Below are 24,680 nucleotides of genomic sequence, written 5' to 3'. Positions count from 1 at the left end.
ATGACCCTGATCAGCGCACTCAGCAAGCTCGAATCCGTAGGCGTCGGTAAAGTAGCGCCGGCAGTGGGGGTGGGCGAAGAGAAGATGTTCAGCTTCCAGCATCATACAACCATAATCAAGACGATGACCGCAGCAATTCTCTTTGGCAGAGTCAGTTCCGCTGCGCCTGCTGATGGTCGTGTCTGGGGGTATCTTCGCCTCCTGAGTCCGAGCTACGATACGAGATAGTCAACGATTGTCCTGGGTAATTATTCACCCATCAAATCAAGAAGGGCAAAGACAGCACGAACGCAACGACTTGGAGCGTGGCACTCCCACTTCAACGGAAGTACGAGGCGAGGCGGTGTATTTTGACCAAGATCGACTCTCTGTGGAGGTCACAAGACTATCGTTGGCATTTCTTGATGGTCGCTCTCCGCAATCCGAGGCGTCGCTCTTGCCACAACTCTGGGGCGACTAGAATTCTTGCTCAGCATGCCCCTTCCGAGACACCATGGCAAGAGTTTGCATTGTACCTGGATTCTATGGCACTCTTGCAAAACCACAAAAGGCCTGAACATTCAGCCTTGCGACACGAATTTCTACCGGTGCCCTTTGTTCAAAGGAGTCCGTAACTTTCCGAATGCTCTGCCGCGAGAACTGCTATAAGACAAGCCGCAAGAATTTGTTTTCAGGGCATACATCGCCATTCATAAACTTCTAGCACGGCACCATCTGAAGTAAAGACATGGGGTAAAGTGTCCTGGCTTCGTCATGATCCGGCATGTCATGACCGAGGTATCTGTACTGGCTGGAAACTGGTCTACAACGTTGTTCTGACCATCGCAGCAATACTGTTCGCTGTGGGCCGTACGAGATCTCTACGCGGAAGAGAGGTTGCTCCTCAACTTGGCTTCACTTGGAGAAACCCTTCTCGTCGCATTTTGCCTTTTGGTCTACCGAGCCAAACGATACATGTTCTGTCGGTCATGAAGCAAGAGCAAAAGCTTCTGCACTGAAGCGAGAAGCAAGGAAAGTTGCGATCTACCATCACGAAGCATGCTTCACGGATCTCAAATTCATTGGCAACGCGCAAGTGATGTCTATATTTCGAGACGTTCTAGATGCTGGGCTATTCGTTCTGCCGGTATTTGATGTGTTTCGCCTTGGGAAATGGCTCAAACTTACCGTCGCATGGTCATACCGTAATTCTACGTAACTTATGCGCAGTTGGTACAGGCTACATGCGGGACTGTCAGGATTTCGCACCATATATTTGTCCTGTGTCAACGTAACGCTCATACTGAAACAACAGACTTCCAAATGTCCATTACTTCCGGAGTGATGGCGAGGAGACGAAAGACAGTCTCTGACAATGGTATGGAAGATGGTTTAAGCGAACAAGTCATCAACAGCCCCCATACGACACGGGAACAGGGATCTTTTGAGGTAGGTAAGCTTCCTTACTTTGTCTGGCATTTCAGCACGAGGTTTACTGGCCGATTAGTGGGCAGAAGAGGGCGAAATGCCCTGCTAAACGCCCAGTGGAGCCAATCTCCACCCCCGCATCATGCTATATACTGGAGACAGATGGGGATCTCTCCGCATTGATTCGACCCCCAGAATCAAGGGCACTCGCATCCTTCGAATCGGCAAGTGTCCAGCACACCAGCATCAGGTCTAGATTGTAAGTGACTGGACGGATCGCTTCACACTCGTACGCCAGGCTGGCTTGCCTTGCTGTTTTCATACACAACAACTCCAAATCGACAGAACCACTAAAGGCAGGTCGCCGGCTACCACTTCCACGTGCTGCATTTCTAGTTGACCAGCTCGGTGCATCCTTTGGGCTCTGATTACAATACAATGGAACGCTAGCTCTGGGGACCATGTCTGTGATAGGTCTGTCCATCCTGCCCATTGCAGGATGAAGGAGGGGGATCTCACCTCGCATCGCAGCCTTTCCGTGCATCGATATTGCTTACTTCAACCCACCCTTATCTCATGCCGGTCTACAAAGTTATATTCTATGTGGCAACAAGTCTCCTCCCCTTGAGATTGATTTTCCTTCCGCCTTGATCTTCACTCTATTGAATCAGACTCCCATTTCCTTTCTTTTCCAGGTAGACCAATACTATCATGAAGATTTATGAGAGGATCAGAGACGACATCAGGACGGATGTCACCTGGAACCGAGTCTTCAAGCTTGGCAAGCAGGGAATTCGTGCTGCTCCCGCGGCAGGGACATTGTATGTTCTCGAAAAGTTTCCCATTATCGGGTGGCTGCCCCGATATGACTATCGATGGGCGTTGAATGATGTGGTGGCCGGCTTAACGTTGGCTGTCATGCTCATCCCACAAGGGCTGGCGTATGCGAAAATCGCCACAATCCCTGTCCAGTATGGCTTGATGTCGTGTTGGCTTCCAGCCGTGCTCTACATGTTCATGGGCACGTCAAAAGGTAAGATTAATTTCACACGTTGTTACGAGATGGAGGTGGCATCAGTACGAATCACGTCTGCTAAAACGAATTGCCCTGCCAGATCTATCGACTGGACCGACCTCATTGATCGGCCTTCTTACCTCAGACATTGTCAAAGATCTCGTGAAGGAGGGCTACACCGCGCAGCAAATCTCGTCTGCAGTCGCTCTCATGATGGGCGTCTATGGCATGGCCTTGGGGTTTTTGAAACTCGGGTTCCTCCTAGACTTCATCTCGTACCCTGTTCTCAATGGATTCATCTCGGCGGCCGCCATCACTATTGGACTTGGCCAGGTGGCTAATCTTTTGGGCGAAAAACACGTCGGCACCGGCACCGCGCACATTATCCATGATGTCTTCAGCCACTTGTCTACTTGCAATCCGCGCGCGGTAGGTGTCGGCTTCGGCGGTATCATCCTTTTGCTAGCACTCCAAAAAGCCGGCGAGAAATGGGGTAACAAGAACAGAATCGTATGGCTCCTATCCATCACCCGAGCGTTCATCGCTCTTGTCCTGTTCACCGGCATCAGCTATGCTGTCAACGGGGACCGGGACTCGAAGAATTTCCTGTTCGATGTCAGCAAAGTCCCCTCAATCAGTATCACTTCTCCGAAACTGCAGAGCGGCACGCTTATCGGCAAAGTCACAGGACGAAGCATTGCGCCCTTCATTGCCGCGGCGCTGGAGCATCTCGCCATCGCTCGCGCTTTCGGGATGAAGAACAACTATGTCATTGACGCCAGCCAGGAATTGTGCTACCTTGGCGTGACCAACTTCTTCAACAGTGCCTTCACCGTCATGGGCGTAGGGGGAGCAATGTCCAGAACCGCCGTCAACTCTCAATGCAAGGTCAAATCTCCACTGTCTGGACTTGTCACGACCGCGTTCATCGTCCTGTCGATCTACAAGTTCACAGGAGCACTGTACTGGGTCCCCAAGGCGACATTGGCCGCTATTATCATCATGGCAGTAATACCCCTCGTCGGCACGTGGAGGACATACTATCACTTCTGGAAGACGTCGCTAGCCGACTTCATCGCATCCATGATCGCGTTCTGGGTGTCCCTGTTCGTCAGCACCGAGATCGGTATAGCGTCGGCGGTCGGATTCAATGTTGCATACGTCCTCCTGCGCCAGGTCTTTGTTCGCTTCAATTCGATCGGATCAGACTCGCAGTCGGAACTTGCTTCTTCTCTGGATGCCGCGCGAGGTATGCCGGCGCGCATCCCTTCCGACACTCGCGTATTCCGATTCAACGAGTCGTTGTTCTTCCCAAACGCGCTCAGGAACAAGACCAAGATCCTCGACGACATTCAGACCTACCATGCTGCTGAGTACGGTCGGACGCATGGCGAGGAAGCTGACCGCACATGGTCTGTCGAGGGCGAGAAACGAATCAAGCGTCTCAGAAAACGGGCCCGGACCGACGGAGAGACGTTGCCGCCTATCAGGGTTGTCGTCTTGGACTTTACCAAGGTCAACTTTTGTGACGTGAGCGCCGTGACGTCGTTGAAGAACTTTTTTATGGAATTGAAAAAGTACGCGGGTGAGCAGGTCGAGGTGCGCTTCGTCGCCATGTCGGATAGCACCAGGCACAGATTCGAACGGGCTGGTTGGAAATTCTTGGAACGTGGCAATAGCGTGCCGGCTGAGCCGTCGAGCACGACCGCGATACGGGTCTTCAATAGTATCGCGGAGGCCGTCATGGCGCCGAGGGTCTCTGTCAGCGACGATTTTGTCGAGGTAAAGGTCAAAGGCGACGAGGAGGAAGGCGCCACCATCACGCACCGGGAGAAGCAGTGACGTGGGCAAGCAGTGCCTTGGTCTGTACGGGAAAGAAGTCGTCTTCACAGGGGTGTGAGTGTCGGGTTGTGGTTCATGTCGAATTGAGCTTTGCGTCTGCATCGTTTATGGATGTGGATGTGTATGACGGGACGATTCATGAAATCAAGGCCGTGGCTCGTCCTCGGTATATAGCCTTCCATGTTGGATTTGATGTTGTTCGAGCTTGGACAGTTTACTCTGTAGGAATGTTGAGAATGCTTCCCCTTCCCTTGTGGTGGTCTTTCCTGCGGCAATCGAATGGACGAGATTATATCTTGGCCTATTGAGCCCGAGGTCGGATATCCTCGTCGACCTTGTTCTAATCGTTGCTTCGGTGGGTGACTCTGAGGGCAGAACGACGCAAGCTGCAACCCACATATCTTCTTTATATAGTTCCTCGGGACAATACGGACCCAGATGGTAGAGGGAACTAGGTGGCTTATTTTCTTCCTCAGTTCCTTTCATTTTGTCTCATCCTTGGGCAGGTTGATGAACGTTTACCCGGCCTTTTTTCCAAAAGGTCGTTGGATCCATGAGTTACAGGACCCGAAATCACCCATCCTTGTGGACCCCTTTCTGCCTTTTCCAGTGTGTACTCGACTCTGAATGTGACGAGAAGTCTACTTTCGATTTCGGGAGGAGCGTTCAATACGTTCTGTACCCGTATCTAAGAGGTCTTACCGTAATCCATTGTACACTTTGATCCTCCGTTACTGTAGTTTCCCTCGAACCGGTCGTTGGGTCGCGCGAGTTGAGATTCTTACTGTGTACACGCTGGTAGTTACGGAAGAACGAATACGCGAAAGGTCTATTGTGGCTTTTCCCAACAGCATGGGAACGTAGAATGCTGGTGTCAAGTGAGATTCTGGGACTTGGACGTCCCAGCACTTTTGGTGTACTGTACCGTACAGTGTTACATGTACCTATATATCTATTTGTACTTCATAGCAGGGAGTGAGTTGCCTGCCTGCCTCCCTGAGGTACCTAATAATACGGGAGGTGAGCCAGTACATACATGCATACCTACGTACATGGCACCCTCCAAGGAAATTGTAATCAACACCGCCCACTGCGATGCCCGGGATGTTAAAGATCGATTTCCACCTACTAATCCAGTCGAATGGTCCCCTTGGCAGGCCAAAACAGCCACACGACAGCCATACCAACCTTGATCGCGGCAGCAATCCACAGAGGGTTCGCGACGTTACCACCCTCGGTCAGGAACCCGCTGACCACTGCGCCCAAGAGCAATGCGACGGCCGACACGAAGCGTCTGTTCCGTTTTGGATTCTGACGGAGCGGTGCGGTGAACAAATGCGGGTCGAACATCAGGTCGCAGTACGTGCTGGTCAAGACGACCGTGGGAAGCTCGTTGTAGGCAAGCAGTCGGCTCACGACGATCTGTCCGGCCGACTGGAAGGAGAGGAGACTCAGAGGGAGAAGGACGACGAACGATCGCGGGATCTGCGAGCCCGCGTCTGGCGGGACGATGCCACTGACCACGAGGAGAGCGGCGATGAAGCACAGCGTCGCTTGAAAGACGAAGGAGACGACCATGGTGCTTCGCCTGAGAGAGCCGAGAAGCCGCGCCGTGCGGCTGAAGAAGTACGTTCCTGCGCAAAAGGAGATGATGGCCGTGCCGGACTTGACCCATCGGTACGGTTGGGTATAAGGTTGCCCAGACATACCGAGGCCGACGTACACCGTGTTTCCTAGGTTGTGATTGTCAGTGAGATTTGTACGGCTGACCTGGAGGACAGATAGGACCGAGGGAGACAGGGGCAAACATTTAATTAACGTAGCTTGAACTCACCAGTCTGCATGCTTACGAAACACGACCAGACGTTGAACACGGCGCTGTCGACAAGGCCGGATATGAAGCATGCAACAATCAGAATCAGGTCGGCCCAGGATTCGTCAATGTCGGCAGAGAGATGGTCTTTCCATCTTGACAGACGGAACTTCTTCTTGTGTAGGGACTCGAGTGAGTCGATGGATTCAGACATCGTCGGGAAGATTGGTATTCAGGTCGACGCCACGTTTTGGCCGTTGTGGTACGCCGAACGAGACTTGTTGAGGGAGAAGAGATCAATAGATGTCTACGTAGATATACCAGACCCCCATCCAGAACCGAACGAGGTACTCACCGATGCCTCTCGGTCCGACATGTCTTCGGCGATTTCAACGATACCAGTCCCTCCATCCTTGGCCGCGGATCTTTCCCGCGACGAGTTCAGAGCTCCGTGTCAGTGTCAGTGTGCTGGATCATTTCAAAAGCCCGGGTAAAATATGAAGCTTTATCTGGGAACTATGGGTTTGGTCGAGACAATTGGCACCACAAAACAGGGCTTTGTCCCCGGTGAGGAGCCTCCGCATGCCAACAGGAGTGCCAGCTCCACAGATCGTTCTGGGGAAGGAGGATACCTCATCCACTTCCAGGTGATTGTCCGCATGGGTGCTCGGGTGAATGATTTACCTGGTGAAGGATTCCTCCTCCGTTGCTCACTTGGAGAATGTGAGGCCTGGTGGCTCTGGCTTCTCCGGCCCTCTGAAAGAAAATCTGCGTTTACCCCATGAATTGTTCTGTTTCTGGCTGCTATGTTCATTAAGTAGCTAGATCGTGTTGGTTGTTGATCATGGCGGGGTTTAGGGAAGAAACGGTGCCGCAAGGGTCAACTTGTTAACCTCCACTATTTAGATGTCTGCCGAGGTATCAGACATCTGTCCGTCAACGCGGATCGGGTCCAAGACCTCACACGAAGCCTTGAATTACAGTAACTCATGCTGATGCCAAACAGGAGAGCTTTTGGTGAGGTTGAAGTTGGAAGACAAATGTAGCAAAGATCGAGGACTAAAGTAATTCCGAGGCGTCCAAATCAATGAACCTCGGTTCATGTCGGCATCTCGCTCCCCATATCATGATCACATACGGATACTGCGATACATTAATTCCATCGAGGTCGACAAAATAGATGGGAGAGGTCCTTTTGTAACGCAGCACCAAGACTTTGCCGTCAATGACTTCTTAAAGCCACGGTGATTGGATAGTCAACTGCGGCCCTCGTTCAGAAATGGCGGAAATACCCATCATTGTAGGGGTAGGGGATGTCGTGAACCGATCGACTTCAACCGACGCCGCACTGGAACCTTTGCGGCTAATACTGGACTCGATCCGAAATGCTCTAGAAGACACGGGTTTGGCCGAGGAGAAGCAGAAGTTTCTTCAAAAGGCCATTGACAGTATTGATGTCGTGAGAACGTGGACATGGCCATACGATGACTTGCCAGGCGATATCGCCCGCAATCTGGCAGTGGACCCACGGCACAAGTTCTACACTGAACATGGCGGCAACAATCCGGCGAAACTCTTCGATGATGCAGCGAGAAGGATTTCAAACGGCCAGACCAAAGTCGCCGTAGTGACAGGCGGTGAGGCTTTGGCGTCATGTGAGCCATGACCTTAGGAATGAAGCATTTGCGATTTGAGTCGCTGTTGACCTTTCTGCTAGTGACGGCGTGTGCGGCGGCAAAGCAATTACCGCCCGCAGGATGGACAAAGACAAAAGAGAGCGTGACTTCGGTCTTCAAAGCCACCGGGAGAGATCGTGGCACACGTGAGTCCAATCCAGGGAGTCCTTAACATTCTGTTGATAGTCCTCTAAGCAGAACAAGCAGACCTTGGTCAGGTTCAAGGGATAACGGACCCCATACAAATTTATCCCCTGTATGAAAATGGTTTACGTGCGCACCGAAAACAATCGCTTAGAGACAATCACAACGAGTCAGCAACATTGTATGCCGACTTCGCCAAAGTAGCAGAGCACCAACCGTATGCTTGGAACTATGGCAAGCCGGCAAAGTCAAAAGAGGAGATCGGGACCGTCACGAAGCGAAACCGAATGATCTGTCTGCCGTGTAAGGATCTGTGTATCGCCCTTTAAGCGCAAACCGCTGACTGATGATGGCGCTAAAGACCCCCTTCTTATGAACGCTTTCAACACCGTCAATCTTGCAGGAGCGTGTATCTTGACTTCGACAACCTATGCAGAAGAGCTAGGCATACCAAAGACAAAATGGATTTATGCCCTGGGTGGTGCTGGAACGCAGGACTCGACCAATTGTGAGTTGTTTCAATCAAACGTTTTTTGTGAGGGAACATTAGCTGATTCTCCTTCTTTCGCAGTCTGGGAAAGACCCAACTACTACTCGAGCCCATCCATTGAGCGGTCTCTAGATTCTGCGCTCGAGGTATCTGGTCTGGACAAAAGCGATATTGACTTGTATGACTTTTACTCGTAAGTGTTGCTTCAAGCGTTCATTCTCGGGATGAATGGTGTTCTGCTGCCAACAGATGGTGCATGGCTATGTTCTTGATCTTGTCGAATGTATTAAATTTGAGCCTGACCATGTGGTTCGGCCAGTTGTTTCCCTATCGTACCCAAACTTGCTGCGGCGCATTTGAAGCTGCCTATCACAGGAGGAGCTCAAGCTCTCACTCTTCTTGGGGGATTGACGAGTTTCGGCGGTGCCGGTAACAATTATTCAATGCATGTATGTCTCCCTACTGCGCGTAGGAACACGCCCACCGTGGCTGACATTTTGTTGCTAATGTGGTCGTCAAGGCCATCACCGAGATGACACGACAATTACGACAGGGTAAAGGACGGAATGGACTGATCCTTGCTAACGGTGGCTGGGTCACATATCAACATGTGCTATGTCTCTCTACGATGCGACGGCGCGGGGGTACTGCCTATCCTGACCATGCACCACTGCCCGATCACGTCACAGATGTTCCTATCCCACAGGTCGATATCAAAGTGGAAGGAGACCAAGAAGCCGTAATCGAGGTGAGCGGGAATGGATTCGCAATCGAAATCCACAGGACGAAGTTGAGCCCCAGACTAACTTGAATCACTTTTGCAGACTTACACTGTCGAATTCAATCGTGATAACACACCGAGAGAAGCATATGTCGTAGGCCGACTGAGGAACGGCCACAGGTTCGTGGCGAATGAGGGCGACAAGGAGACTTTAGTACAGCTGTCATCAACCACTACAGAGCCGATTGGACGTACAGGACGCGTCTACAATGACGGAAAGAGAAATCGGTTTGTTTTGGAGAGGGGATTGACGGGGAAGCTGTGAGATAATGGTACGAGGTTCGGAGATGTAGCTCGGAACTTTGCTCGATATTGGTGAGGAATAGGTTCTTGGTCCGTAGCTCTGAATCACTCACTAGTGATACTATATCAATAAGCTGTAGCTTCGCTGCCTTGACATGAAGTGTTTCCCCCCTTGATTTTATGCTTGTTGCTGAGTACTAGCGTTCGATTTTGGCCATCTTTTCTACTTGCTAACTCCGGGACCTTGATGACTGATATCATACAGTACGTACCTATGGCGTATGTACTGGTGGGTTCGGGGTCTCCGGGGATCTCGGGAACCACAATCAGTTTTCCCACCGTGAGTTCACCTTAAGTAAGCAAGTTCCTACGGCAGATATCCGTAATCGAACTCAATTCCTCACAGTTCCTTGACAATCTACGGACGTACTCGTACAGTATCGTGTTGTACGGCTTATTAGTACTTTTGAATAATCCACTCACTTCCTTCGTCACCGACAACGAAGACTCCGACGACTACATCTACCACGAGTACCGCTCGCAGATCCTGACTTGATTCACCTCCATTTTTCTCCTTCAATCTACTTGGACGAACTGGGAATACAAAGTCAAATCTGACAAGCTAGATAGCCACAAAACTGCCTCGGCACCAACGAAAACACGCCCCTCGACATCTTCTTGAACGATAACAACTGTGTGTCTCGAACTGTCATCATGTGTATGAAAAAGACTTGTCCAACTTGCCGTAAGTTCACCCTCACTGGCATAAAAGCAACATTCGATTTTGTATCCATTTTTGGGAAAGCACCTATTGAAGACGCCCAAGTTTCTTCTCCCGCTGGCTGCTAACTACTCAACCTGGTACGATTACAGAAAAGGCAACTTGGTGGGGATGCGGGAAACATATTCCTTCGGTACTCGATGCGGTCCCCAAGGATGACTTGTGCACTTGCAAACCCACTATCGAAGTCGAGGGCAAGACATATCCGCCAAAGCAGGGAGAAGGACATGCGTAGAGAGAGAGCGAGAGCAAGTGAGCCATCCAGCAAACCACGATAGTCCACTATGTTTCAATGACAGTCGAGGCATGGGAATTGGAGATAGAGGGAGATCGAGACCGAATCATGGGGGAGGAAAGTGGCCATGCTTGGTCCGCAACGACCTTTGAATGAGACCAAGGCCCGGTTCGCAGCAAATGTGGGTTGGCGGGATGCCCGAATGATACTGTAAGAAAGGCTACTATTGTTTAGAATCACGTACCAAATTCCAATTGCAATGGTAAACAGACAACTGGAAGTTCTAGGCGCAACATCAAGGAATTCGACAGTGGATCCGTGAACATCTATCATTATTTCTTCTTCAAGTGAAGATGATGCCACCGTCGATGACTATTGTCTGGCCCGTCATGAAATCTGAATCCTTTGAACACAAGAAGCCTCCAACGGGGTTCCCGACATCTTCGGGCACACTCACCCTCCCCAGAGCGGTCAAGTCGGAAGAATACTTCTTGACCGACTCGCCCTTTCCGCGGCCTTCGATGGCGCCCAGCTTCTCGTCGATGAGATCCCACATTGCCGTGCCGACGATGCCAGGCGCGTAAGCGTTGACGGTGATCTTGTGCTTGGCCATCTCCATGGCAAACACCTGCGTGAAGCCGCGGACGGCCCACTTGGACGCGCTGTAGTGCGCGAGCAGCGGGAACGGCTTGAATGCGACGATGCTCGCGGCGCCCAGGATCTTGTACCCGCTGGTGCTCCCCTCGGGCACGGGACCTTGCGCGATCATCTGCCGCGCCGCGTGCGTGTAGCAGAGCCAAACGCCCATAAAGTTGACGTTGAACATCCTCTGCACGTCCTCGTCCGAGATGTCGAGCGCCGGCGCCACCTGCGCGATCCCGGCGTTGGCCACCATGACCGTCAGCGGGCCCAGCTTGTCCACCGACTCCTTGATCAGCGCCTGCACTTCGGACGACGACGTCACGTCGGCCACGACCCCGATGGCGCTGCCGGACCCGTGCGCCTGGTTGAGTTCCGACACCAGTTTGTCGATTCCGGCCTTGTTGGCTGATACGTCGTTGACGCACACCGCGTAGCCTTCGACAGCGAGCCGGCGCACGATCGCTTCGCCTCTGCGTTGACAAGGTTCGGATTAGCCAGGGCTACTCTCAAATGGGTCCCTGGAAAAACGTACATGCCGCGCGACGAGCCGGTCACTATTGCTGTTCGCTTGACCATTGTGTCTTAGACAGACCGGTCGCTAACCGATCGCCAGGAAACAGATCTTGGTTTTGAGATGGTCACCTATTCTCCCCAGGGATGCAGTAAAGGACCTGGGCTACACGGTTATCTCGCAACGGAATAGAAGGACAGAAGATGGTCTGAGGCGGCCATGACAATTATACTTGTCCGTTAAAGATGTGGGCTTTCAAATATCTACTGGACCGTGCCACAATGCGTGATGCTGCCGAGGGTTGGTGGTGTGCCCCCTCTCCGGACACGCGGAGGAGGTTCAGTACGGAGGATCGCGCCTCGCGTCCGCGATCCGAAAATCATCGTCAAAGTGATCGTGTGCTTTTCGTGCTGCGCAGGGCGGGGAGCAGAGCACTCGTACATGGGTGGAGAGGATCTGAGTGACTGACTGCACGAGTTCGAGTATGACTGAGACTGTCCCCGAATGCCACGATGAGGAGAAACGAACGCGGGGAGGCCAGAGTTCGGTAAAATGTCGACCGAGATCAGACGCAAAGCCACATCCCTCGTGCGCTGTGGTTACGCGTAACGCAGGGCGTCAATGTTCTGATCCCTCCTGGGCGTGTTTAGAACTCATTCCAGATAACGAGGGTCTTATTTGTGACTACTGGACTGACGACCTGAATTTTTGCTGGTCTTGAGCCTGTTCCCACTGCTTTTGGCGACCTTTGCTACTGTATCGACTTTTGGAAAGTAAGCTTGGTGTTGGCCTTTGGCGGTTGAGTTTCCAAGACTCTCGCTGCATATTGTCAGCCGTCTGAGAGCAGGAGAAACACACAAGGCGGTCCAGGTAAGGTGAGGTGTGACACGGATGGGTGCTGGGCAGATTGGACAGTGTTCGTTCAGCTTCTGTCGTCCGGCCACCTGAAAAGGGTGGATTCTTTGTAATTGATCCCCAGAAACCGGAGCGCATACGCTGGCCACGAACCTGTGGGCCCGTAGCGGTTGGAGACTTCTACTTGTGCAAGTCAAAAATTGGAAAAGCAAAGGAGGTTCAGGTCGCAGCTGTTCAGGTGTGATGAGAGACATGATCGCAATGATTCACAAATCAACTAGGTGTTTCCTTGGAAGTTTGTGCCCATGCCGTTATCCCGTCCAAAACTCAGTCCATGAATTTGCAAACCGGGAGACGATAGCTGTCGATGTTCCAGTACTTACGACGCACTCCGTCCCACTCCTGGTCGAGCTTAGGGAGTTCGACGTCTTCCCAATCGACCTCAAAACCTGCCTCGAACAGATCCATCTCCACCACTTTTTGGTAAATGTCGTAACTGATTTGGCGATCTGCACCCATGCCATTGAAGAATGACCATCGCCCACTCTGATCCAGTAGCGCCATAACGTGCTCTGTAAAGAATTCTCGGAATTCTGCATACGATTCCGCAAAGGTATCGAAATATATAGCGTCGAATGTTTCTCCATCGGCCACCAATTCTGGGAGTACATCTTGCCATCTCCCCCGATGAACTTCGACTCCAGTCTTGCTCATCCAGCCTTTAGACTCCATGTCTTTGAGAACATCTGGGTGAGCTTCGACAATGTAGTGGCGCGCTGGCTTACTCGGGTGGTTTTGAATGTGAGAATCAATTATACCCATACCAAAGCCGATGTTCAAAACTCTCATTCCTGGGGTGGTAAGAAGATGATCGGCAGATTGCTTCATAATCCCGCTTTCCCATCCCATCATGACTCCGTTCTGTTGGTCGTCTACGAGCTTGCTACTGCTGAGAGAAAGAGTGGATGATAGATAAGCTGAGGTATTGACATCCGGCTGATGGTCCCCGACTGAGTCAATAACGTCGTCTTGAGGTTTTGACGAACTTGATTGATCATTCCCAGCGATGTGTTGCTCTTCCTCCGGCTTGTCTTCTTTGTCCATATCGTCGTCCTCCATTCTCTCGTACTCCTCAAGTCTGCTTAATATCATTTCTGCTCTCACGCCGGCATCCACCATGAGCTGATAGAGTTCCAACAAGCCCAGACGGTATGCTAGGCAGCCGGGCGTTTCGTCATTTTTATCCAGTTGATTCCAAATTGCACCATTTTCCAACAAGTATCTGATTGCCGACGAGCCAGCGTCTTCGTTGTCCAATTTCGCAGATCCATGGCCATTAACAGATGATCTGCATGATAAAATGGCAGCATGCAACGGTGAAAAACCAGTCTCGGGATCTTGGACATCCACGACTTTGCAGTCCGGAAAAGAGTATTCATTCACGCACTCCTCCAGAGTGGTTAAATCATGTTCGGCTGCAGCCCGAATTACTCTGGTGATGTGATCATGCTGAACCTCTCCTCCCATGGCTGTCGCTGTAAGGATGGATCTTCCCTTCGTAGTTCAGGCTGTGACTTTAGTTTGCCAATGCTGCTGGTCTTGAGCTTGATGCTTTGTCGGGTCAAATGGTGGTGGCACATTAATTTTTCGGGGCATTGCCGGATTAAAGAAACACCGGCGCCGAGCCAAGATTTCAAGCCGCGGGCAAGCTACCTTATTCACCTCGCTGTAAAGGGCCATTCAGGATTTGGCAAGACCTTCACTTTGTGCTTGCTTTTAATCGTTGACTCTCACATGGCCATCGTTCCGGGATTATCGCATCAAACCCATTCAGCTAGTTCTGTGCCCACCTAGCCTCAAGAGTGAGTCGACTGCTTTTGCCAGATCATGCCCTAAACTATCCTGAGACATCTGCGAGACAGCGTGGTCAAGACTGCCGCCGTCCACTGCAACATTCGTCAAGAGCTCATCAACAAAGAGTGACGAAAAGCCGTGCTTCTGGGGCACCTTCCCTGAGAATGGTTCAGACGCCACCTTTGGAACCATGCTATTTGTTGCCTTCCGTCAATGATGCAACTCTCCGGGCTGTAGGCAGGTCTTTGGTCAAACCACGGGCTGAGCAGGCTTGTTGGTGTAGAAAATCTCTGTATCAACCATCTGACTTTGGCTACATCCGCCACCTTTCCACCTGAAAGCATACTGTGTTCTTAGCAATTCTAGCCTGGCTGCTAGGAATCGAAAGTCTCGTACCGGGCCCCACAGAGCGAGGCAATGGCCAAGTCAAAAGGCCAGAGCCTGCACTTGCCAGACGATGCCGTTCTGAGCACTATGATTCAGGATTCGCTTCGGAAGTCTGCTTCGGATACGACAGCAACTGCTGCAGATGGTCATAATGTTGATGGCTGGACGAAAGAGGACATTCAAACTTACAACGAATTGCTCCAAGAAAGAGCCAAACTTGAGAAAGAGAAAAACGATTTAGAGAAGAAATCTTCCAGGCAACAGGCACAGCGAGCTCTTCTCGACGAAAACGCCCTGGCTCTAGACACCCTCTTCGTGGGCCACGCAGGGGGAATCCAAAAATTCATTGGGCCACATTCATGCTGCTTGGACGAAAACCCCAAAACAGCTCGTCATGAGGCATCCGGTAACGCATGCCCCTCTGGACATGAGATCTGCAGACGAGCAAAGACAAAAGGCATATCTTCGCTGGAGTTAGACACAATCAAGTATTACCAGAGCAGAATCAGGTCGGAGCGGTCGGAGAGAATGCAGAAGGCTTTGCGGAAACAAAGGGATGTCGAGCTTATTCGTGTTAAAAAGGATGATGGTGGCCAGACCCTGAAAGAACGAAAGAACATGCTTCATGATAGAAGCCTGCGAAACACCAACAGGAGCCCGGCTGAACAGATCGATGCTGTCAGGTCATCTTCACTCTCCGATATTCTTGCCCCAAAAGACATTTTTTCCGACCCCAAGAAAAACGCCATTCTAGAGGCTGCACGCGAGAACGAATCCATTGTCCGACAAATACGGGAAAGACTGGATAAAATTCGACACGATGTAAATGCCGGCAAAGTCTCGCCCTCCAATGCACGCGCAAAACTCGACCAGGCTAACTCGGAAATGGCAGACGCTGAGAAAAAGAACAATGAATTTCGCAAACTGATTCTTGACGTCGACCCTGCCATCCCACACCTCCACCAATCTCATCATACAAATCTTTCCACTCTCCTCCAGAACACGATGCAATCTGCGAGTTCAGATGCCTTCTCACAAGCTTTGAGCGCGATGAAGGGATTTTTCAGTGCCTCTGATCCCAACGATGTGCAAACAGCAATGACTGAACTTCGAAGCGTACTCGAGATCAACGGCCCCATGACTCCGGTGCTCCAGAAATCCTTTGGTGCTCTAGAAGAGATGCTATCGAAACCAGAGGCCAAGAGCTTCGCACTTGATCTCAAAACCGATCTTGGCAAGATTGACACTTGTAGCAACGTTGTTGATGTCATGCTGAACCTCAGGTCCAAGATGGAAGCATCTGATCTCTCTTCGGCGGCCGTCGATCCGACATTGAATCTTGACCAAGATACCATTAAAGCAAATCTCGAATGTGTTAAGGTTGAAGATGCTGCAAAAAAAGAGATGATGAAGACGATGCAACGGATGGCCAATGAAAGTCCCGAAAGTATCTCGGCAGCGCTGAAGAAGATTAAAGGAAAAGCTGTTCTCAAGTCCCCTATACCGCCTCTGTCAGATATCATACTTGATGATATCATCAATGGACTGTTGTTCCATCGCATGGTTTCTGCTTTCGTGACCCAAACTGCGGCTATTACTTCTGTCAATGAGCTCTCTGGGAAAATAACCTCATTAGTCATTGCAACAGCTCGCAACAGACCCGAAAAATATTTGTCGACCTTGGATGTATTCAAGAAGTCAGTCCACAATATCTTGAAAAACGACCACCCGGAAACGTTGATGCATGCAATTTCCAAGGTTGAAGTGTCTATGAAAAAGTTCGTTGCTGCGCACGATGCAAAGCGGAAGAAGAACATGGTCGAAAATGCCTCCATGCCATCATCGACTTCCAATTCAATTGCCTCTCACTCAATGCTCGAGGTTGGATTCTTACTCTCAGGGACTCGCCTGAGCAAAGATAGCTGGGAAGCTTTTGAGGCATTCTTCAACCAACCCAACTCGAAAGATCGAAATGAGCTGCGAAATCATGTCTTGGACTACGTCTACAATCACGTTGAAGAAGGTATCTGGGATGTTTTTAGAGTCGTGACGGCTCGTCTCATCTCCCAAAAGTTTCGCCCTGGGCCATGGAACGAGGCCAAAAAGCTCTGTCTTGCGAACATGCGAGTTGCTGCTACTACGCCAAAGGAAGATCTGGAAGATACAATTGTACGTTACAAGCACATAGGCACCTGTCCTGGTATGGCAGCCATTATCATCGCTCAGCGTCTCTGCTACTTGATGCGCGCTGATCCAGAAAGATACGGAAATGGAATGATCGACCTAGGATCCTCCGCCACGCTTCGAGCCGCAGCTGAAAGGGATCATTGGATTGCCTGTTTCAGAGCCCTGATGGAAGCCATGATCGGTCTTTACAGCGTTATGTATCATCGAATTGCGGTTGACGATGACCTAGCAGCCGTGATCGTCTCGATCGACGTTGTTGGTCTTGTAATGACGTTCGTGTTCGATGTAGAGGACAGTGCTCAAGCCTTATTCAACCTTGGTGTGCTTGAAGCATTCATTACTCGAACTCTCGTTGACGACAGCGACCCTCAAGCGGTGGGGGGCTTGAAGAGTGTGTTGAGCAGATTTGAGCGCATGTGTCAAAAGCCTCACTACCGATGCTCGCCATCACATGCCTGCAGGGGGCGGGTGAACGGGTTGAATGCACGGAATATGAAGCCGATACCCAAACCGTTGCCACGATTTGGAAAGGAGAACCAAATGATGCGCCTGGGCACAATGGATGAGATTCATTCGGTGACTGGAACCTCGAATCAGGATTTCCCGCGTGGCATCAAGCTTTCCTTACTTGTTGACAGCGACTGGGACATTGCACGGAAACTTCTCCCGCACTTGAAATGCATAGACAGGCGGGACGTTGATTGGAAATGTGAATGCCCAAAACAAGATCGAGACCGCGCCCTTGAGGTAGCCAGACTCAAAACCCAGCTGAATCGGGATTTCGCGGAGCTGAACGTTTTTCTAAAGTCTGGCAAGGCGCCTCCTAACGTTCTTTGGGAGCGCATTGAATCGAACGAGGTCAAATTCCACGATTTACCGATTCTGTACTCCGATCGCCCCGAGAGAGCACATCAAGATACCGCGAATCTCGTTCAGATGGTACAACAGAAGCTTGACGAAAAGAACAGGCCAACTAGGACTGTCGATGGATCGTCCACTTCCCCTGGACAGGCCCGAATGGATCAAGTATCGGTCAACATGCCAGACATTCAACAGCGTGCTGTGGACAGCTCCTCCGATCCTATCGACCTGGAGGAGGGCTCTCCAGAGACTTCTGGCGGAAAGCAGATAGACTCACAGGCCACCTCCAAGACCTCGACTGCCAGGTCAGCATCCCCAACTATTGCCTCAAGCAGCAGTGTGCCACCACCTCCAGCGCCTGTTGTGGCGGCGAATGAACATTCCCCATTGGATTTTGCTGAAGCTGAAACCGAACTCGTGTTAAATGTGACCAGACTGATTGAAGGGATGCCCCTTTTGAATACCACTAATTCAGCACTTCCCGGCGTCCTCGACCCGAATATGTTCCTGGGTGTCAAAAAGCAACTAGATACGCTGATTCTCGGGCACCTGGAGGCGGCTTTGCAAGTCGCTGAGCTACAGGGATACCATGGAGCAAAGCTTTGGCTTCTGCACAATATTTCCTGGGGCGGCCATCTTACCAAATTCAAAGGCTGCGAGCCTTGCAACACAAGTATGCGGCTGGCGCTCGAAACGGCCATAAAAGAAAATGGATGGGATCGACTAGATAGGCCACGCCATGAAGAGGTCGCCGAGAGAGTCGGTCTTCCGAATGAGCGCCTGGCTACAGCGACACCTTCCGAAACGGCGTCCTCATCGTACACCGCCGGTGGCCAACGCCGACGTCGACCAAAACGGGCTCGTTAGGCGGTAGGAAACGTCAATGAGAGGTCACGATATCTGTTTGCATTGAGGAGTTTTCTACTAGCGGGCGTTTGGGCGAACACAAAACAGGAAAAGGTTCACATCAGGTGGTCACAGGCCGTGTACACTACTATCAATGGGTTTTCAGAGTTATTTAGTGTATTGGTGCGCCCTACGTCAGGTTGCATGAAAGTACCAGTCATCATCATACTCTACAGCGCCGATATCTCCAATTCCCTGATTTTAATTTGCAGTCTGCACGCCAGAACCTCGCCGATAATTTTGTGACCATTAGACCAGCAATCCCAATCGCTCTATGCGCCATGGCAGTAGAGAGCCCTGGCCAGTAAAGAGGCAATAGCTCTTCCACATCGACCATTGACTGCCGGTAGCATTGAATCAAATGCCCGAAGCCCCTGGCGCGTCCTTGTCGGCTTTCAGGCTGAGAAGCAACTCTCGCATCCTCTTCTTGGATGACCCATCTCCGCCACCTTGTTGACCCTTTCCGCTCAGGTCTACTAACTTGGCAATCCGCTCCCAAGCAGTGCCACCGGCGGTCGTGTCTTCTCGCTGAGCAAGGAATTCCTCTGCCTCTTTTGCAACCTGCGCCTTCTGCTTGTCGACTTTGCGGTTGTATGATTCGTAAAATGAGTCAATGTCCTTCTGGGCCGTTGAGATGGTTTCTTCCTTCTTTCGCTGCGACGCTTCATCTCGGCGAGCTATGTCTGCATCTCTCTTTGCTCGCCATTCGCGAATGGGCTCCGTCTCTTCCTCCTGCGCAGGGGCAGTGTAATTTGTGTACCCTCCTTGAAAAGGGGTCGCAGAATCAGTAATAGTACCGCCGGGTCCGACGTTCTATAGTTGTAACGTTGTCAGCAATTCTCCCTCGTCTCGTAATGGCTCATACAAGTAAGGGAGACATACATCGTTTCTTGTGTCGATTTCAGGAAAAGAACTTTCAAAAGCATCAAGGTCGTCCTGCGCTCCGCTTGAAGGCTGCGCTGGAGCGGATGTGAAATCGCCGTCGCCACCGCCTAGGAGGTCATCAACGCCGTCTTCGACAGTTGGAGCGCCGGGTCGGTCGTTGGCAGCGAAGAGGTCTGCATCTTCACCAAGGAGGGCTCGTTCTCGCTCGAGGAAGCTACCCTGCGCTGCAGAATCTGGTCGAACGTCTGTTTCGCCTGGGGGAGATGTCAGAGCCCGAAATTCGTCAGGGCAAAGCGCGCAAAGGGTTCAACATACCAGCGTCAATATCTTCAATGGATGGGAAACGGTCTGCCATGGTTGGCAGCTAAAGAACAAGGCGGGCGTCGGGGTTGTTGTTGGCGAGATATTGGCAGTCCACGATCGACGTCCAAGCGAGAGAGACAGAGGCTGAGAGAATTTGCGTTAGTTGTTTGACCGGACGTCGCCAGAACAAACAAGGCAAGTATGAGAGAAAGATACAGGTTGGGAGTTGAGGTGTATTGCCTGCGCTCGGAAATCAAGCGACGTTGTCGATTAAGTTGAATCGGGAAGTGGAAGCTGTCTGACGATGAGCTGTGGCACAAATACTGCGCGTCTAGCGCTGCATCCTGTTTTGTCAGACGAAGCTTTGTGGTCTGCATGCGCGCAATCAAGATGATCCCTCACAAGTCGCGATGTGCTCAACTTCGTCGCCAACTGGCGCACTTATTAACCTTGCGATCGATAAACGGTCTTGCGCCACCCAATATTGAGCTCGACAGAAGAAGTCCTAGTTTGATTATTCTGACTGTGATAGATCTACGGAGAAATGTCGAGCTCTGATCACGACGACCTCCTGAGCACGAGACAGTCATCGATAACCCACGGTGTTCGATGACTGTGCTGACGATGCTTGTTCTTGAGGTCCATCGCCTCACGAATAGTCCAAAGTTGGACTAATTCCGCGACAGCGCCTAATTATGAGCACATTACCGGAGAACCTTCGAAGACGTCAAAGTGATGAAACCCCGAGTTTCTAAAGAGCAACGTCTATATGTCACAGTTGAGCAGCGCAGGCAGGCACATTCCTCCAACGGTGGCTGTTCGTTCTTGGAAATTCCTTGGGCAGTGTACACCCTTGATCATTTCTGCACAGAGCATGTCTTATTCAGTTGTTGCATCGCTATGGAGCCTCCAGAGCAGCTGTCGTATTTGATGGGACGGTTTATGCTTTACTGCGCATCTCCCTTCGCTCAAAAGTCTGTCTTGCGCTCAGAATTAGATGGGTAGGCCACGATTGCATCTTTTCCAAGCTAGGTCAAATGGTCAGGCAGCTCGGGCAGATGATTTTACTTCCAAATCCGCACTGCGCATACGCGACGGTCCCTTATCAGCCACTCAAGTGAACAGAGGCTTGACATACCTTTTTACCCGAATTTCGACAATGGTCAAAAGGCTCGCGCGGCTTGTGCAGAATGGGTGTTTTTGCCCACAGTCCCGGAAGAATACCATACAATCAAGCTCGCCATTGGGGGCGCGACCTTCTGGGCAACTCCCACTTTGACGAAGTCCCAGCTTTTCGTTCCCAAGTGTTCGTTGCCCAAACCTTATCTACCAGGTACACAGCGATTGCATGCTTGTCGGATTCGTTTTGACGCATTTTTGCCTGAGCTATTGTATATTGCCGGCGCAATACAGTTCTTACTACTCTTACTAACACAGATCTCACAGCATCTCATTCCACGCTATGCTAAATTACAAAACAAAAATAGGCTCCATTTTTGGCCGCTAAGGCTCGGGATAACAACGGACGTCGAATTGTATCTTGTTTAGAGTTTGCAATAACTCTAGAACGCGGTGGCGAGAAACAGAAACAGCTCGCGACGTCTATTGCGCGACGTTGACCATCTCGTCAAGCTTCCATTTACAGGCAACCCCCGAAGCACTAGGACTACAAAAAGTGCAGCTGGACTCGAAGCACGTTACTAGAGAGTTCGGTATGGCTGGAAATTGGCAGGGCAGAGACTCTCGGCAGCCGACCAATCGGACTTGGCCTGTATTGACTTCTCGAATCCGAACCAAGATCCGACTACACGACAGCTTTCAGACTAGCGCACTGACCCGGCCTAAGTCAAACTTGCGACGATGTCGCCCGCGCGCCGACTGCTGTCAAACAAAGACTACCCTTGTCGGGATATTCCTGCTGCCGTGGAGACAGGTGTTTTGCTTGGTCCTTGCGCCTGACGTCCCTCTGTTGACGCCCAACCTGCTACATGAGAGTCGAACGATCTGCATGCTCTCCGGGGTGAACATGAATCTCCCTCCCTGTTAAAGGCTTCGGGATGGCGGTCAAGGATGCGAACAAGCCACCAGCGATCTGCACAACAAGACGATTCTTGCTCCAAAATGCTATGCCAACTTCGCGTCTTTTATGGTCAAAGGACTCCTCGAGTCCTCGGATGCTACTTCAATCGGAGATAAATGTCCGGAGTCAGTCTCGTGGCGGAAGTTAAGCAAGGTGCGTGGTAACTTTCCCCTTGTTCACGTAAACGGTTCAGTGCGCAGTCAGGCGACGATATCAGACCAGAGTTTAAACAACATGACCACCATCGCACCGGTGACGGCTGTGGCTATTTGTGGGTACATCTTGTAAGCCCCACGAACTCTGCGTCCCTGATACCGGGTTTGTTCGAGACCCTGGGGTCATAGCACTTGGTGTCGGGAATGGTTGCACCATTGGTCCTCGCTCCAGTCGAGCAGCCACGGTGACGAAGATTTCGCTATGCCACCGATCTCAAGTGCGTCAAAACACGGACCCACGCGATTGGCGCACAAGGGTGTCACCCTTGTTTGCCCAGGGTGACATACGGCGACTATTATGCCTATGGATGTTGGTTCTTAGGATACTATCATTCACTTCATCTTTATCATTATAGACAACAACACGATCTCTTTGGCAGCAACTTGGCTGTGGTTCAACATGAAGTCTTTAATCTCCCTACCATTTCTAGGCCTATTGGCCATGCAGCCCGTGACCTCAGTGGCTTACTGGCGCATGGCTTGTAGTGTCTCTCAAACGGCTCGAGTCGACCCTATCCTCAATCCCGGTGGTGTAGCAAGCCATGTCCACAAGTTCGCTGGCGGAAATAGTGAGTGTGAAATTTTGATGCAACATTTGAAACGTGGCTAAGGTCCAAGACGTCGACGAGAACTCTACCTTCGACTCTCTTCGACAGTCGACATGTTCTTCTTGTGAAGTGCAAAAAGATACCTCGGCTTACTGGACGCCGCAACTATACTTCGCGCACTCGAATGGCGTGGTTGAAGAAGTTCCGAATTATGGCATGACGGTTTACTATGTCGGCAAGTGTTCTGGAAGCCTGCACCTTTCGAATTCTAATTTTTGTTGTTTCAGGGCGCGGAGACCAGTCGAACACCAAACCCTTCCCGCCTGGGTTCAAGATGATTAGTGGAGATTCTACAGCACGATCATATGATGAAACAACCTTGACATACATGAATACACGGCCTGTGGCTGATAGGGTAAGTTTCCGTTGCATAAATGCGGCTAACGATATTCCAGAAACACATTATATCAACGACACAAACTGTGTCAACGGCTTGCGAGCCCAGATAAATTTCCAGTCTTGCTGGGACGGTAGCAACCTTTACCTCGAGGAGTCGGCCCATGTCGCCTATCTCTCAAATATTGACTCTGGTTCTTGTCCACCATCTCATCCAGTATCGATACCAGGTCTCTTCTTTGAGTGAGCTTCGCCAGTCGCCTGCGTACTACAGGGTGTATTCGCTAATCCACTTAGGGTGCTGTACTTTACCAACAACATCGACCAGTCTGGTGGCGGCGAATTCGTCTTCTCTAACGGCGACACGACTGGTTTCGGATTCCATGCCGACTTCATGAATGGCTGGGATATGGATGTGCTCGACAATGCCGTAGAGAATTGTCTCTACACTGATGTTGACTTTGGAGTTGTGTCAGCTTGTCCCGTTTTAGCGGAAAGCGATACTCAGAACTTCTCTAGAGTTTGCCCCGAAGAGCCCTCGGTTTTGACAGAAGCTGTGAAAGGCAAGCTTGATGGCCTCCCCGGGTGCAATCCAATTACTTCAGGCCCGGAATCAGCTCCTGAGGAAGTCTGCGCTGTTGGTGTAGTCACGCCTGTCAATTCCACGACTCCAGCACAGCCAAGTAACGTAATCAGCTCGACCACCACCTCAGCTGATGCCGCAACTTCTACCTCGACAGTTGCTACTCCGACGCCGACCTCGACGACCCTTTTGTCTACCACGTTGCAGACATCTGCTTCAATTGGCTATTCCAGTTCTAATAGTTCGCCGCTCTCAGAGTCAGCTTCTACCATGTTGACCGTCTCGACTGTGACTTCAAACAGTGTTGACCCGGCGACATCATCCAGTCTCATGTCTGCAACGGCATCAACATCACCTAATGGTCCTTTGAGCAGCAGCACCGCCACCACTCAGTTCAGCGACGGCATTCCTACGCAGAACCCGACAAGCAGTAGCGCATCTACTGCAGCATTCACTTCAGGCGGGTTCTCAGTACCAACGACCGCTGCGCTAGACGTATCGACGACCCAGGGCACCAGTCAGCAGGGTGATGTTACCACTGCTTCTTCCACCCCGGCGACTGTTAGCTCCGCACCCGATAGGGAAACAACAACGGTGACTGTAACTGATTTCGTCACTGTGACTGTGACGATTAATGGCGTCCCGGTAGAAACCACGAGCCCTGTTACCTTGACAGTCACAGGCAATGGACCCACGGAGACAGGAAGCATACTTACCGTGACTGAAAACACATTTACTACTTTCTTCTCTGGAGGTTTTGGGGGCGCACCCGCGCAGGGCGGTCCTCTATCATCCCCGGGCGTCAGTCAAGCGATCAATGGCATGTACACCATAACTGGCAGCACTTTTACCACATTTACATTCGGACGTCCTTCGGGCGGACCTCATGGTGCTGGCTTTTACAATAGGCACGGCTCATCAGGCGAAGCTGGTGCTATCGACCCGGTCAACACTGCTCCAGTCAACACTGCTCCAGTCAACACTGCTCCAGTCAACACTGCTCCAGTCAACACTGCTCCAGTCAACACTGCTCCAGTCAA

The 24,680-nt window shown here is 51.2% G+C and overlaps 8 protein-coding genes across 8 annotated transcripts in view; 4 read left to right on the top strand and 4 right to left on the bottom strand.

The window, feature by feature from the left end:
• Positions 1 to 2,118: 2,118 nt before the first annotated feature.
• On the top strand, positions 2,119 to 4,264 carry PV08_06025 (uncharacterized protein; the record flags this gene model as incomplete). The annotated part of the gene is made up of 2 exons (XM_016380364.1): positions 2,119 to 2,440; positions 2,523 to 4,264. 2 exons carry the CDS (start codon positions 2,119 to 2,121, stop codon positions 4,262 to 4,264), a joined length of 2,064 nt encoding a protein of 687 aa, XP_016236191.1.
• Positions 4,265 to 5,392: 1,128 nt separating this feature from the next.
• On the bottom strand, positions 5,393 to 6,291 carry PV08_06024 (uncharacterized protein; the record flags this gene model as incomplete). The annotated part of the gene is made up of 2 exons (XM_016380363.1): positions 5,393 to 5,997; positions 6,099 to 6,291. The coding sequence occupies 2 exons, from the start codon at positions 6,289 to 6,291 to the stop codon at positions 5,393 to 5,395; spliced, it is 798 nt and encodes a 265-aa protein (XP_016236190.1).
• Positions 6,292 to 7,356: 1,065 nt separating this feature from the next.
• Positions 7,357 to 9,433, top strand: PV08_06023 (uncharacterized protein; the record flags this gene model as incomplete). The annotated part of the gene is made up of 8 exons (XM_016380362.1): positions 7,357 to 7,732; positions 7,795 to 7,890; positions 7,952 to 8,200; positions 8,259 to 8,405; positions 8,469 to 8,580; positions 8,707 to 8,836; positions 8,908 to 9,135; positions 9,212 to 9,433. The coding sequence occupies 8 exons, from the start codon at positions 7,357 to 7,359 to the stop codon at positions 9,431 to 9,433; spliced, it is 1,560 nt and encodes a 519-aa protein (XP_016236189.1).
• Positions 9,434 to 10,770: 1,337 nt separating this feature from the next.
• On the bottom strand, positions 10,771 to 11,645 carry PV08_06022 (uncharacterized protein; the record flags this gene model as incomplete). The annotated part of the gene is made up of 2 exons (XM_016380361.1): positions 10,771 to 11,539; positions 11,602 to 11,645. 2 exons carry the CDS (start codon positions 11,643 to 11,645, stop codon positions 10,771 to 10,773), a joined length of 813 nt encoding a protein of 270 aa, XP_016236188.1.
• Positions 11,646 to 12,762: 1,117 nt separating this feature from the next.
• PV08_06021 (uncharacterized protein) lies at positions 12,763 to 13,962 on the bottom strand (the record flags this gene model as incomplete). Its single annotated transcript, XM_016380360.1, has 1 exon — positions 12,763 to 13,962. The coding sequence occupies one exon, from the start codon at positions 13,960 to 13,962 to the stop codon at positions 12,763 to 12,765; it is 1,200 nt and encodes a 399-aa protein (XP_016236187.1).
• A 744-nt stretch (positions 13,963 to 14,706) lies between these two features.
• Positions 14,707 to 18,591, top strand: PV08_06020 (uncharacterized protein; the record flags this gene model as incomplete). The annotated part of the gene is made up of 1 exon (XM_016380359.1): positions 14,707 to 18,591. One exon carries the CDS (start codon positions 14,707 to 14,709, stop codon positions 18,589 to 18,591), a length of 3,885 nt encoding a protein of 1,294 aa, XP_016236186.1.
• A 396-nt stretch (positions 18,592 to 18,987) lies between these two features.
• PV08_06019 (uncharacterized protein) lies at positions 18,988 to 19,870 on the bottom strand (the record flags this gene model as incomplete). Its single annotated transcript, XM_016380358.1, has 3 exons — positions 18,988 to 19,443; positions 19,513 to 19,769; positions 19,831 to 19,870. 3 exons carry the CDS (start codon positions 19,868 to 19,870, stop codon positions 18,988 to 18,990), a joined length of 753 nt encoding a protein of 250 aa, XP_016236185.1.
• Positions 19,871 to 22,513: 2,643 nt separating this feature from the next.
• The window catches only part of PV08_06018 (uncharacterized protein), a gene marked incomplete at both ends in the record, with an annotated part of 2,914 nt that continues 747 nt past the window's right edge, over positions 22,514 to 24,680 (top strand). Inside the window, 4 exons of the mRNA XM_016380357.1 lie at positions 22,514 to 22,682; positions 22,732 to 22,902; positions 22,949 to 23,300; positions 23,355 to 24,571. Of these exons, the coding sequence (XP_016236184.1) occupies positions 22,514 to 22,682; positions 22,732 to 22,902; positions 22,949 to 23,300; positions 23,355 to 24,571 (1,909 nt within the window). The remainder of the gene's footprint in view (positions 22,683 to 22,731; positions 22,903 to 22,948; positions 23,301 to 23,354; positions 24,572 to 24,680) is intronic.

The sequence above is a fragment of the Exophiala spinifera genome (assembly GCF_000836115.1).
Source record: "Exophiala spinifera strain CBS 89968 unplaced genomic scaffold supercont1.4, whole genome shotgun sequence".
Classification (NCBI taxonomy): domain Eukaryota; kingdom Fungi; phylum Ascomycota; class Eurotiomycetes; order Chaetothyriales; family Herpotrichiellaceae; genus Exophiala; species Exophiala spinifera.
Note: the sequence above shows the minus strand (reverse complement) of the source record. Positions and strands in the feature narration are given on the sequence as shown.